The 13,665-nt window shown below is 34.6% G+C and overlaps 1 protein-coding gene across 1 annotated transcript in view; it reads right to left on the bottom strand.

The window, feature by feature from the left end:
* Positions 1-13,665, bottom strand: part of LOC133574418 (ras-related protein M-Ras) — a 32,211-nt gene continuing 18,546 nt past the window's right edge. Inside the window, exons 2-6 of the mRNA XM_061926607.2 lie at positions 10,460-10,709; positions 9,099-9,252; positions 6,636-6,735; positions 6,491-6,570; positions 1-1,007 (exon numbers count right to left, since the gene is read on the bottom strand). Of these exons, the coding sequence (XP_061782591.1) occupies positions 908-1,007; positions 6,491-6,570; positions 6,636-6,735; positions 9,099-9,252; positions 10,460-10,652 (627 nt within the window). The 5' untranslated portion in view covers positions 10,653-10,709 and the 3' untranslated portion in view covers positions 1-907. The remainder of the gene's footprint in view (positions 1,008-6,490; positions 6,571-6,635; positions 6,736-9,098; positions 9,253-10,459; positions 10,710-13,665) is intronic.

Here is a 13,665-nt window from a genome sequence, read left to right on the forward strand (position 1 = left end):
GCCGGCACGCAAAGGCAGTGCCTTTAAGGTTTATTGGCGCTCTGTACTTCTCCCTACGTCCGTGTACACAGCGGCGTTTTAAAAAGTCATACATTTTACTTTTTAAAAACCGATACTGATAATTTCCGATATTACATTTTAAAGCATTTATCGGCCGATTATATCGGCAGTCCGATATTATCGGACATCTCTACCAAAGACCATAAAAAATGGGATCCGTTACCTCCCTGCTTGACACTCAGCATCAAGGGTTGGAATTGGGGGTTAAATCACCAAAAGTGATTCCCGGGCGCGGCCACCGCTGCTGCTCACTGCTCCCCTCACCTCCCAGGGGGTGATTAAGGGTGATGGGTCAAATGCAGAGAATAATTTTGCCACACCTAGTGTGTGTGTGTGACAATCATTGCTACTTTAACTTAAAATATTTGTAATATTAACCCGACTGAAACTTGTAATTATAGGTGAATAATACAAGTTTTGATATAAACGTGTTTAGGACTTGTGACCCCAATACTCCACTTAGTACGATCACTGGAATCGTGCATGAATGACGTACAAAAACAGCTGATAAGAAAACAAAAGCTTCTTACGTCTTTGTGCGGTCCTCTGGTCATGTGACCAGGCCTTCGTCTGCCGTTAAAAAAAAGCACAGGTGCTCCCCCTGGTGGCGGGAGGGCGCACATCCTTCCCTTTTTTGTAGTCGTAAATTGGTCGTCTTCATTTCCGCAGAGTCTGCATCAAATCAACATTCATAATATTCATTGGAAAATGGAGGACAAACTCCTCCTGTTGATCCACAAAACGTCTTGTGCTCCAGTAGTCACGGACTGCTGACGAGTTCCCTGACATCCCATAATGTGTGTGTGTGTGTGTGTGTGTGCGTGTGATGTGGTGATGAGGAAGGAGGTCACAATATGACACAACGGAGCCTGTGAGAACCTGTGGAACGTTCTGCCCTCCATTTCATCTTCTTCTTCTTCTTCTGGTTCTTCTCTGGGACTTGTTGCCTGGCAACAAGGGAACACACGAGTCAAAGTGCAAATTCCAACTCGTTCTCTCAAAACTATTTTCTTCATCTGATGAATATTTAGATTCATCGCATGCATCATTTAAATTCACTTAAAAAAAAAAAAAAAAGACCCTAATATTTTCCAGGAGTATGAATATTGTAATTGTGTGAATGCTCCAAAATGCATCTATTTATTATTATTATTATTATTATTATTATTATTCTCCAGAAGAAAAAATTTCCCAGATTTCCCAGAATTCCAGGTTTTCCGGGGACATTTTTCCCATTTAAAGTGAATTGGCCATTATTCAAACATTCACCATTTCCACATTTTTCAACCTATTCAAACCATTCCACCTTCAACATATTCCACTCACCTTGCACCATTCAAACTATTCAGACTATTTTATCCACGCCTGCATTGTACATGTTTTCAGTGTTTAAAAAAAAAAAAAAAAAAAAGAAATATAATAATACAATTTTAATATAAAATACATTTCTTAAACATTATTTTTGTCAGCTTAGAGTTATTTCAGTGACGATTGTGTCCACATCTGTATTGTACTTTTTCAGTGGATTTTCTTTCAATAAAATGTAAATGTATATATAATAAACATAACATTTTAATTTAAAATACATTTCTTAAATATTACTTTTGTCAGCTTAGTTATTTCAGTGGCTATTTTATCCACGCCTGCATTGTACATTTTTTCAGTGTTTAGAAAAAAACAAAAGATTCATATAATAAATATAATAATACAATTTTAATTTAAAATAAATTTCTTAAACATTATTTTTGTCAGCTTAGAGTTATTTCAGTGACTATTGTGTCCAGATCTGTATTGTACTTTTTCAGTGGATTTTCTTTCAATAAAATGTACATGTATATATAATAAATATAACATTTTAATTTAAAATACATTTCTTAAATATTACTTTTGTCATCTTAGAGTTATTTCAGTGGCTATTTTATCCACGCCTGCATTGTACATTTTTTCAGTGTTTAAAAAAAAAAAAAAGATTAATTTAATAAATATAATACAATTTTAATTTATAATACATTTCTTAAACATTATTTTTGTCAGCTTAGAGCTATTTCAGTGACTATTGTGTCCACATCTGTATTGTACTTTTTCAGTGGATTTTCTTTCAATAAAAATGTAAATTTATATATATTAAATATAACATTTTCATTAAAAATACATTTCTTAAATATTACTTTTGTCAGCTTAGAGTTATTTCAGTGGCTATTTTATCCACGCCTGCATTGTACATTTTTTCAGTGTTTAAAAAAAAAAAAAAAAAGATTCATATAATTAAGTAATAAGTAATACAATTTTAATTTAAAATACATTTCTTAAACATTATTTTTGTCAGCTTAGAGTTATTTCAGTGGCTATTTTGTCCACATCTGTATTGTACTTTTTCAGTGGATTTTCTTTCAATAAAAATGTAAATTTATATATATTAAATATAAAATTTTCATTAAAAATACATTTCTTAAATATTACTTTTGTCAGCTTAGAGTTATTTCAGTGGCTATTTTATCCACGCCTGCATTGTACATTTTTTCAGTGTTTAAAAAAAAAAAAAAAAAGATTCATATAATAAATATAATAATACAATTTTAATTTAAAATACATTTCTTAAACATTATTTTTGTCAGCTTAGAGTTATTTCGGTGACTATTTTGTCCACATCTGTATTGTACTTTTTCAGTGGATTTTCTTTCAATAAAATGTACATGTATATATAATAAATATAACATTTTTATTTAAAATATATTTCTTAAATATTACTTTTGTCATCTTAGAGTTATTTCAGTGGCTATTTTATCCACGCCTGCATTGTACATTTTTTCAGTGTTTAAAAAAAAAAAGAAAAAAGAAATATAATACAATTTTAATTTAAAATACATTTCTTAAACATTACTTTTGTCAGCTTAGAGTTATTTCAGTGACTATTGTGTCCACATCTGTATTGTACTTTTTCTGTGGATTTTCTTTCAATAAAAATGTAAATTTATATATAATAAATATAAAATTTTCATTAAAAATAAATTTCTTAAATATTACTTTTGTCAGCTTAGAGTTATTTCAGTGGCTATTTTATCCACGCCTGCATTGTACATTTGTTCAGTGTTTAAAAAAAAAAAAAAAAAAAAGATTTATATAATAAATATAATAATACAATTTTAATTTAAAATACATTTCTTAAACATTATTTTTGTCAGCTTAGAGTTATTTCAGTGACTATTTTGTCCACATCTGTATTGTACTTTTTCAGTGGATTTTCTTTCAATAAAAATGTAAATTTATATATAATAAATATAAAATTTTCATTAAAAATAAATTTCTTAAATATTACTTTTGTCAGCTTAGAGTTATTTCAGTGGCTATTTTATCCACGCCTGCATTGTACATTTTTTCAGTGTTTAAAAAAAAAAAAAAAAAGATTCATATAATTAAGTAATAAGTAATACAATTTTAATTTAAAATACATTTCTTAAACATTATTTTTGTCAGCTTAGAGTTATTTCAGTGGCTATTTTGTCCACATCTGTATTGTACTTTTTCAGTGGATTTTCTTTCAATAAAAATGTAAATTTATATATATTAAATATAAAATTTTCATTAAAAATACATTTCTTAAATATTACTTTTGTCAGCTTAGAGTTATTTCAGTGGCTATTTTATCCACGCCTGCATTGTACATTTTTTCAGTGTTTAAAAAAAAAAAAAAAAAGATTCATATAATAAATATAATAATACAATTTTAATTTAAAATACATTTCTTAAACATTATTTTTGTCAGCTTAGAGTTATTTCGGTGACTATTTTGTCCACATCTGTATTGTACTTTTTCAGTGGATTTTCTTTCAATAAAATGTACATGTATATATAATAAATATAACATTTTTATTTAAAATATATTTCTTAAATATTACTTTTGTCATCTTAGAGTTATTTCAGTGGCTATTTTATCCACGCCTGCATTGTACATTTTTTCAGTGTTTAAAAAAAAAAAGAAAAAAGAAATATAATACAATTTTAATTTAAAATACATTTCTTAAACATTACTTTTGTCAGCTTAGAGTTATTTCAGTGACTATTGTGTCCACATCTGTATTGTACTTTTTCTGTGGATTTTCTTTCAATAAAAATGTAAATTTATATATAATAAATATAACATTTTCATTAAAAATAAATTTCTTAAATATTACTTTTGTCAGCTTAGAGTTATTTCAGTGGCTATTTTATCCACGCCTGCATTGTACATTTGTTCAGTGTTTAAAAAAAAAAAAAAAAAAAAGATTTATATAATAAATATAATAATACAATTTTAATTTAAAATACATTTCTTAAACATTATTTTTGTCAGCTTAGAGTTATTTCAGTGACTATTTTGTCCACATCTGTATTGTACTTTTTCAGTGGATTTTCTTTCAATAAAAATGTAAATTTATATATAATAAATATAAAATTTTCATTAAAAATAAATTTCTTAAATATTACTTTTGTCAGCTTAGAGTTATTTCAGTGGCTATTTTATCCACGCCTGCATTTTACATTTTTTCAGTGTTTAAAAAAAAAAAAAAAAAGATTCATATAATAAATATAATACAATTTTAATTTGAAATACATTTCTTAAACATTATTTTTGTCAGCTTAGAGTTATTTCAGTGGCTATTTTGTCCACATCTGTATTGTACTTTTTCAGTGGATTTTCTTTCAATAAAAATGTAAATTTATATATATTAAATATAAAATTTTCATTAAAAATAAATTTCTTAAATATTACTTTTGTCAGCTTAGAGTTATTTCAGTGGCTATTTTATCCACGCCTGCATTGTACATTTGTTCAGTGTTTAAAAAAAAAAAAAAAAAAAGATTTATATAATAAATATAATAATACAATTTTAATTTAAAATACATTTCTTAAACATTATTTTTGTCAGCTTAGAGTTATTTCAGTGACTATTTTGTCCACATCTGTATTGTACTTTTTCAGTGGATTTTCTTTCAATAAAAATGTAAATTTATATATAATAAATATAAAATTTTCATTAAAAATAAATTTCTTAAATATTACTTTTGTCAGCTTAGAGTTATTTCAGTGGCTATTTTATCCACGCCTGCATTTTACATTTTTTCAGTGTTTAAAAAAAAAAAAAAAAAGATTCATATAATAAATATAATACAATTTTAATTTGAAATACATTTCTTAAACATTATTTTTGTCAGCTTAGAGTTATTTCAGTGACTATTGTGTCCACATCTGTATTGTACTTTTTCAGTGGATTTTCTTTCAATAAAAATGTAAATTTATATATAATAAATATAAAATTTTCATTAAAAATACATTTCTTAAATATTACTTTTGTCAGCTTAGAGTTATTTCAGTGCCTATTTTATCCACGCCTGCATTGTACATTTTTTCAGTGTTTAAAAAAAAAAAAAAAAAAAGATTTATATAATAAATATAACACAATTTAAATTTAAAAGTAATTTCTTAAATATTACTTTTGTCAGCTTAGAGTTATTTCAGTGACTATTGTGTCCACATCTGTATTGTACTTTTTCAGTGGATTTTCTTTCAATAAAAATGTAAATTTATATATAATAAATATAAAATTTTCATTAAAAATACATTTCTTAAATATTACTTTTGTCAGCTTAGTTATTTCAGTGCCTATTTTATCCACACCTGCATTGTACATTTTTTCAGTGTTTAAAAAAAAAAAAAAAAAGATTTATATAATAAATATAACACAATTTAAATTTAAAAGTAATTTCTTAAACATTACTTTTGTCAGCTTAGAGTTATTTCTGTGGCTATTTTATCCACATCTGTATTGCGATTTTTCAGTGTTTACATTTTTTTTAAATTAACATGTTTAAATGTAACACATTTCTTACATATTACTTTTGTCAGCTTACAGTTATTTCAGTGACTTATTTAAAAGGGAACTGCACTTTTTTGGATTTTTGCCTATCATTCACAATCTTTATGTAAGACACATGTTTTTCTTTTTTTTATGCATTCTAACTCGTAAAATATGGCAAGTACGAGGTGGCTAACAACACACTATTCCACAAGGATGAGGAATAATGGGCAAAAGTCCCCAAAAGTGCGATGTGGACTTGATCTCATTCAGTCCATAAAGTACTCAGTAACTACCAGCAGAGGGCGCAAATAATTCAAAATAAATCCACAAGAAACACGACATTCTGTCTTCAGTTCTGCTTTGTTTCCTTCAAAGGAGGATGTTTGAGTCATTCTGCGGAGCTCACTTATGTTTTGAACTTTGAAATAAAAGGACGGAAGTATGTGGCCTAACAAAAGGCCCAAATAAGAAGATAAGTAGCATAACATATCAGTCAGTAGGACGCAGAGCTCTGCTAACAAAGCCAAGACCCAAAACAAATAGTTTGAGAAGGCGACCGAGGCTTTATGTTTCTGCATTTGGGAAATATTTACCTGATAACACGGACCAGCTCGTGAAAGGCCTTGTCCACGTTCATCGGAGGATCCTTGGCGCTGGTTTCGATATAAGTTATCTAAACAAAACAAAGGATCTGAATGAAAAAACAAGAAGGTGCACACTTGCCTAGAAGATGCTTACATTATGTTTCGCAGCCATTTCTTGGCCCTGGTCTGTGGTGATCTTTCTCAAGTGGACCAGGTCCACTTTGTTTGCCACCAGGACCATAGGAAAGGCCTCCCTGGGCGGGAGAAACAAACACAATGGTTCATAGTTCATCAACAACACCCTGACACTGTGACCAAATATCAACAACTTCCTTGTTTTCCACTTTTAGAAGTGACTTTTGAGAAGATTTGGGTGTGAAACGGAGATGAGAAAAGAGGAAGTGACCTCATCACCCGCTCCACCCACTCAACATTTCTGCTGAGCCTGCAAAGTTCAAACGGACTGATTTGTACGAAACCTTTGTTTTCATGGCAAAGCTGCAGTTTGAACTTTGAAAAGCACTCATACTTGCAGAAGACACTTTGACTAAAACTCCCTGGGGGAAAATTCAATACGAGACACTTTGCAGGGCTGGTCCACACGCTTATTTGTTTACCTTTGTTATTTGTTTACCTTTGTTATTTGTTTACCTTTGTGTTTGTGTGAAATTAGTTTTATAATTAATGGCAAAAGTTGAATGGAGGCACGTTTTGTGATCATTTGATTGATCATTGAATGGAAATAGAAAAATGTCACTTTTAAAAATACTAAGGCTTGAAACTATTTGTATTTGACCCTTTGGTGAGTTACTGTCTCACTTGTCACACTCCTGTAGTGTCACTATCATACAGTGTAGTGTCACTATCATACAGTGTAGTGTCACTATCACACAGTGTAGTGTCACTATCATATACTGTAGTGTCACTATCACACAGTGTAGTGTCGCTATCATACAGTGTAGTGTCACTATCATACAGTGTAGTGTCGCTATCATACAGTGTAGTGTCACTATCACACAGTGTAGTGTCACTATCATACAGTGTAGTGTCACTATCATACAGTGTAGTGTCACTATCATACAGTGTAGTGTCACTATCATACAGTGTAGTGTCACAATCATAAAGTGCAGTGTCACTATCATAAAGTATAGTGTCATGAACATAAAGTGTAGTGTCACTATCATAAAGTGTAGTGTCACAATCCCAAAGTGTAGCGTCACGATCGTAAAGTGTAGTGTCACGATCATAAAGTGTAGTGTCACTTTCATAAAGTGTAGTGTCACTATCATAAAGTGTATTGTCACTATTATATGGTGTAGCATCACTATCATAAAGTGTAGTGTCACTTTGATAAGGTGTAGTGTCACTTTGATAAAGTGTAGTGTCACTATCATAAACTGTAGTGTCATTATCATAAAGTGTAGTGTCACTTTCATAAAGTGTAGCGTCACTTTCATAAAGTGTAGCGTCACTTTCATAAAGTGTAGCGTCACGATCATAAAGTGTAGTGTCACTTTCATAAAGTGTAGCGTCACTTTCATAAAGTGTAGCGTCACTTTCATAAAGTGTAGTGTCACTTTCATAAAGTGTAGCGTCACTTTCATGAAGTGTAGTGTCACTTTCATGAAGTGTAGTGTCACTTTCATGAAGTGTAGCGTCACTTTCATGAAGTGTAGCGTCACTTTCATGAAGTGTAGCGTCACTTTCATAAAGTGTAGCGTCACTTTCATAAAGTGTAGCATCACTATCATAAAGTGTAGCGTCACTTACATAAAGTGTAGCGTCACTTTCATAAAGTGTAGCGTCACTATCATAAAGTGTAGCGTCACTATCATAAAGTGTAGCGTCACTTACATAAAGTGTAGCGTCACTTACATAAAGTGTAGTGTCACTGTCATAAAGTGTAGCGTCACTATCATAAAGTGTAGTGTCACTTTCATAAAGTGTAGTGTCACAATCATACAGAGTAATATCACAATCATGGGGTAGTGTCACAATTATAAAGTGTAGCGTCACTATCATAAAGTGTAGTGTCACTTTCATAATGTGTAGTGTCACTATCATACAGTGTAGTCACTATCATAAAGTGTAGTGTCACTTTCATAAAGTGTTGTCACTTTCATAAAATGTAGTGTCACAATCATACAGTGTAGTGTCACAATCATACAGAATAGTGTCACAATCATAGAGTGTAGTGTCCCAATTATAAAATGTAGTGTCACTATCATAAAGAGTAGTGTCACAATCATAAAGTGTAGTGTCACAATTATAGTGTCACGATTATAAAGTGTAGTGTCACTGTCATAAAGTGTAGCGTCACAATTATACAGTGTAGTGTCAGTATCATAAAGTTTAGTGTCATGATTATAAAGTGGAGTGTAATTATCATAAATTGTAGTGTCACTACCATAAAGTGTAGCGTCACTATCATAAAGTTTAGTGTCATTATTACGAAGTGTAGTGTCATGATCATAAAGCTGGACACACTTTATGTTTAACAACTTAGATACGTGTGTGTGTGTGTGTGTGTGTGTGTGTGTGTGTGTGTGTGTGTGTGTGTGTGTGTGTGTGTGTGTGTGTGTGTGTGTGTGTGTGTGTGTGTGTGTGTGTGTCTGACCTGTCTTTGACTCTCAGTATGAGCTGATGGAAGCGGTCAACGTGTTCAAAGCTGGCCTTGTCGGTGACAGAGAAGACGATGAGGAAGCCGTCTCCCGTCCTCATGTACTGCTCCCTCATGGCGCTGAACTCCTCCTGGCCGGCTGTGTCCAGCACTGGGCGGCACATACGGCAACACACAAACACACACACACACACACACACACACACACAAATGCCTTACTGACTTATTTTTTTCAACTAAAAAATAAAAAGCTGACAGATGTTTTTTTTTTCCTCGGACTCAACCTCAGACTTGCTACTCTTCTGACTTTGTCAGCCTTTTGTCCTAGCAAAAAAATAGTCATCTGAATTTACAGTGAATAAGGTCGTATTTTTGCCTCATTCCTGTGAGAATGCTGCGAGTGACTGAAGCATTAAGGAGTGGGACTATCCAGGACTAGCTCAAACAACCAGCAGGTAGCGTCTGTGAGCAGTTAATACAGTCCTGCATTATTCACTCACCCACTCACCCACTCCCCATACTTGCCAACCCTCCCGGATTTTCCGGGAGACTCCCGAAATTCAGCGCCTCTCCCGAAAACCTCCCGGGACAAATTTTCTCCCGAAAAACTCCCGAAATTCAGGCGGACCTGAGTGAAGTGTGGACAACACACAACAACAGTGTCTATCGTAAAGCAGTTCGTCTGCCGTAAACAGCAATGTTGTGACACTTTTAAACAGGACAATACTGCCTTCTACTGTACATGCATATGACCCACCCATAATGTGTCACATTTTTGTGTTGATTTATTTATTTTATTTTGTGGTTTGAATTCGTTTTTGGAGCTGTCATTACACATTTATCAGTATTCACATTGGTCAGTAGGGGGCAGTAGGGCGTTTCTTCCCAATTGAATGCTATCACCTGCAGACCGGAAGTGTCTTGTCAATCTGATGAGCGCGACCAGTCTGTGAACAATTGAAACATCCTGTGTGCTTTTTCCTCCTGTATAACAGGTTAGTTTTGGTGAATCAACTCACTGAATAATATCCATGTGATCTTTATAAGTTTAAGTACACATTCTGATGGTGGAGCCTAACTCTAAAGTGTTTGTGAGTTGTAGTTTGTAAATGAACACTGAAATTCAAGTATTTATTTTATTTATATATATATATATATATATATATATAGCTAGAATTCACTGAAAGTCAAGTATTTCTTATATATATATATATATATCTTAACCACGCCCCCCGCCCCACCCCCGACAACGCCCCCGCCCCCACCCTCCACCTCCCGAAATCGGAGGTCTCAAGGTTGGCAAGTATGCCACTCCCACAGAAACACCCCACGGGTGTACCTAATCACCTGCCACTCACCGTCCAGTATGGCCCACTGCGCGTCTATCTCGGTGTGTTTGAGGTACGAGTCCTCTATGGTAGGGTCGTAGTCCGGTACGAAGATCTTCTGGAAAAACTGGATGGTGAGCGCGCTCTTCCCGACGCCGCCGTCTCCCACCACCACCAGCTTGTACGTCGGCAGGTTGTCACTTGGCACGGCGCTGGTCGCCATGGCTACCCCCGCAGAGGTGGAAAGGTGGCGTGTGCGTGGCAGCTGCGACGCTCGGGCCTGCAATGGAGGGCGCGGAGGACAAAATCAAAACTTTGGACTGATGACATCATGACTTGTCAGCCATTGTTACAAACATGACTGACCTTGTAGTTTTTAGCACTTCCATAGCGAGTCTACTGACAGATATAAGTTCCAACTATACGCTGCTTTGTATTAGAAATGGCAACAGCGGAGGATGCATGTGCATGTACGAGCCAGTCTGCCCCACGACGAGAGAAAAAGGACTATGACTGAATAAAAATGGTTGAGTCGGAAAGAGAAAGATGCTCACAGATGCGACCTGGTGGTTGTTTGAGCGCACTGCACCTAATGCTGGAAAACTGACATGTTTGGTTGCGCCATCTTGCTGTTGATTCTCTGCACTGAGTGAAAAGAAAAAGTAAAAATGAAAGAAATTGTCGATAAAACTGGAAAAGTCACCTCTCGACAGTTTTCTTTTGGATTGTTTTTTTTCCCCACCCTCGTCCGTTCCCTATTCGGGTGTACGGAAACAACAAGGTAGGAACTGATGTGCAGGACTGTATAAATAAAGTACTTTACAAAATATAACAAATGTGCTACTTTAACACCTCTAAAGGCCTAGTGGCCACATGCGTGGACAGCACCTTTTAGCTCTTATTTCCAAAATTGTGTACACTACTGAATTGGGGTCTTATGGCCACTTATGTGGACACTTATACTGCCATCTGGTGGTGTCAGAAGAGTATAACATACAATGGAATTTGGGGGGGAAAAAGTGTAAAAATAAGAATTAGCATGTCACTAAACATGAAGTGCACGTTTGTTACTTATGGACTATTAAGTACATCATATCAAAAGATGATTCTTAGTTTTTATTCTAATTAGGGTCCAATAAGACCAAATAGCAAAGAGAAATTTAAAAAAAGCATGTAAACAAACAGCATGGGCCTTAAGAGGTTAAAATAATAGTAATTCGGTCCAATAATATTTAAATAATAATGACTGCATGTCATAAATTAATTTCCAAATTAAATAAGAATAACAGACCAAATCAAATGTGACGCAGCCAGAACTTCCTGGTACTAAACCTAGCAGAAAACAGTTCTCAGGTTTCTCTAGGTCTACGTTTTCACACATAGCACTATTTAATATATTTTTCTCCTGGTCCTTAATTTGATAGGTCCTAAAAATATTAGTAATGATTAGAGATGTCCGATAATATCGGACTGCCGATATTATCGGGCGATAAATGCTTTAAAATGTAACATCGGAAATTATCGGTATCTATTTCAAAAACGTAAAATTTATGACTTTTTAAAACGCTGCTGTGTACACGGACGTAGGGAGAAGTGCCAATAAACCTTAAAGGCACTGCCTTTGCGTGCCGGCCCAGTCACCTAATATCTACGGCTTTTCACACACACAAGTGAATGCATGCATAGTTGATCAACAGCCATACAGGTCACACTGAGGGTGGCCGTATAAACAACTTTAACACTGTTACAAATATGCGCCACACTGTGAACCCACACCACACAAGAATGACAAACACATTTCGGGAGAACATCCGCACCGTAACACAACATAAACACGACAGAACAAATACCCAGAACCCCTTGCAGCATCAACTCTTCTGGGACGCTACAATATACACCCCCCCGCTACCCCCTACTCCCCCAACCCCGCCCACCTCAACCTCCTCATGCTCCAAATTCCAAGCTGCTGTTTTGAGGAATGTTAAAAAAAAATAATGCACTTTGTGACTTCAATAATAAATATGGCAGTGCCATGTTGGCATTTTTTTCCATAACTTGAGTTGATTTATTTTGGAAAACCTTGTTACATTGTTTAATGCATCCAGCGGGGCATCACAACAAAATTAGGCATAATAATGTGTTAATTCCACGACTGTATATATCGGTATCGGTTGACATCGGAATCGGCAATTAAGAGTTGGACAATATCGGGATATCGGCAAAAAAGCCATTATCGAACATCTCTAGTAATGATCGACATTGACGGATACAAAACACTTCCATCAGCCCGCGATTTGTCAAATGAGTTTGAACAAACTGGAATGGCTTTCAAGAGGGAGCAGACTTTCTGGTCCGTTAACAAAACTGGGAAAAAAAAGGCGTGCTGCATGTGTTTGTCCATCTGTTTGTGAGCTGCCAGTCACTTGGTGCTTCATGGGAGACGAGCTCAGGAAAGGACAGACTGTGCCAAATCTAGCCACTCCGGTTTAACTTCTACCCATTCTTGCCAACCCTCCCAATTTTCCCGGGAGACTCTCGAATTTCAGTGCCCCTCCCGAAAATCTCCCTATTTCCACCCAGACAACAATATCGGGGGCGTGCCTCTGCCTTTAGCGTCCTCTACAACTTGTCGTCACGTCCAAATTTCCTCCATACAAACAGCGTGCTGGCCCAGTCACTTAATATATGCGGCTTATACACACACATAAGTAAATGCAAGGCATAGTTGATCAATAGCCATACAGGTCACACTGAGAGTGGCTGTATAAACAACTTTAACACTGTTACAAATATGTGCCACACTGTGAACCCACGCCAAACAAGAATGACAAACACATATCGGGGGAACATCCGCACCGTAACACAACAAAAACACAACAGAACCAATACCCAGAATCCCTTGCAGCACTAACTCTTCCGGGAAGCTACAATATACCACCCCCCCACCACCACCACCACCAACCCCGCCCACCTCAACCAGCAATGCATCATCAGAGAGGGTGCTCAGCATGGTTAGAAAGATAATGACAGAGAATAGAACGAGCATGGACAATTCAACCCTAAACTCACTCCTTTCCTGCAAATTAACTTTCACAGATGTTGCCCATACCTATGCTCTTTCAAAGGCTGTGCTACTGGCTGCAAAGCATTGCACTTTCAAATACAACAATGAGTAGAGGAGTGTTATGTGTGTGTGTATGTGTAAATAAATGAACACTGAAATTCAAGTATTTATT

This window comes from Nerophis lumbriciformis, linkage group LG31 (genome assembly GCF_033978685.3).
Source record: "Nerophis lumbriciformis linkage group LG31, RoL_Nlum_v2.1, whole genome shotgun sequence".
Lineage (NCBI taxonomy): Eukaryota > Metazoa > Chordata > Actinopteri > Syngnathiformes > Syngnathidae > Nerophis > Nerophis lumbriciformis.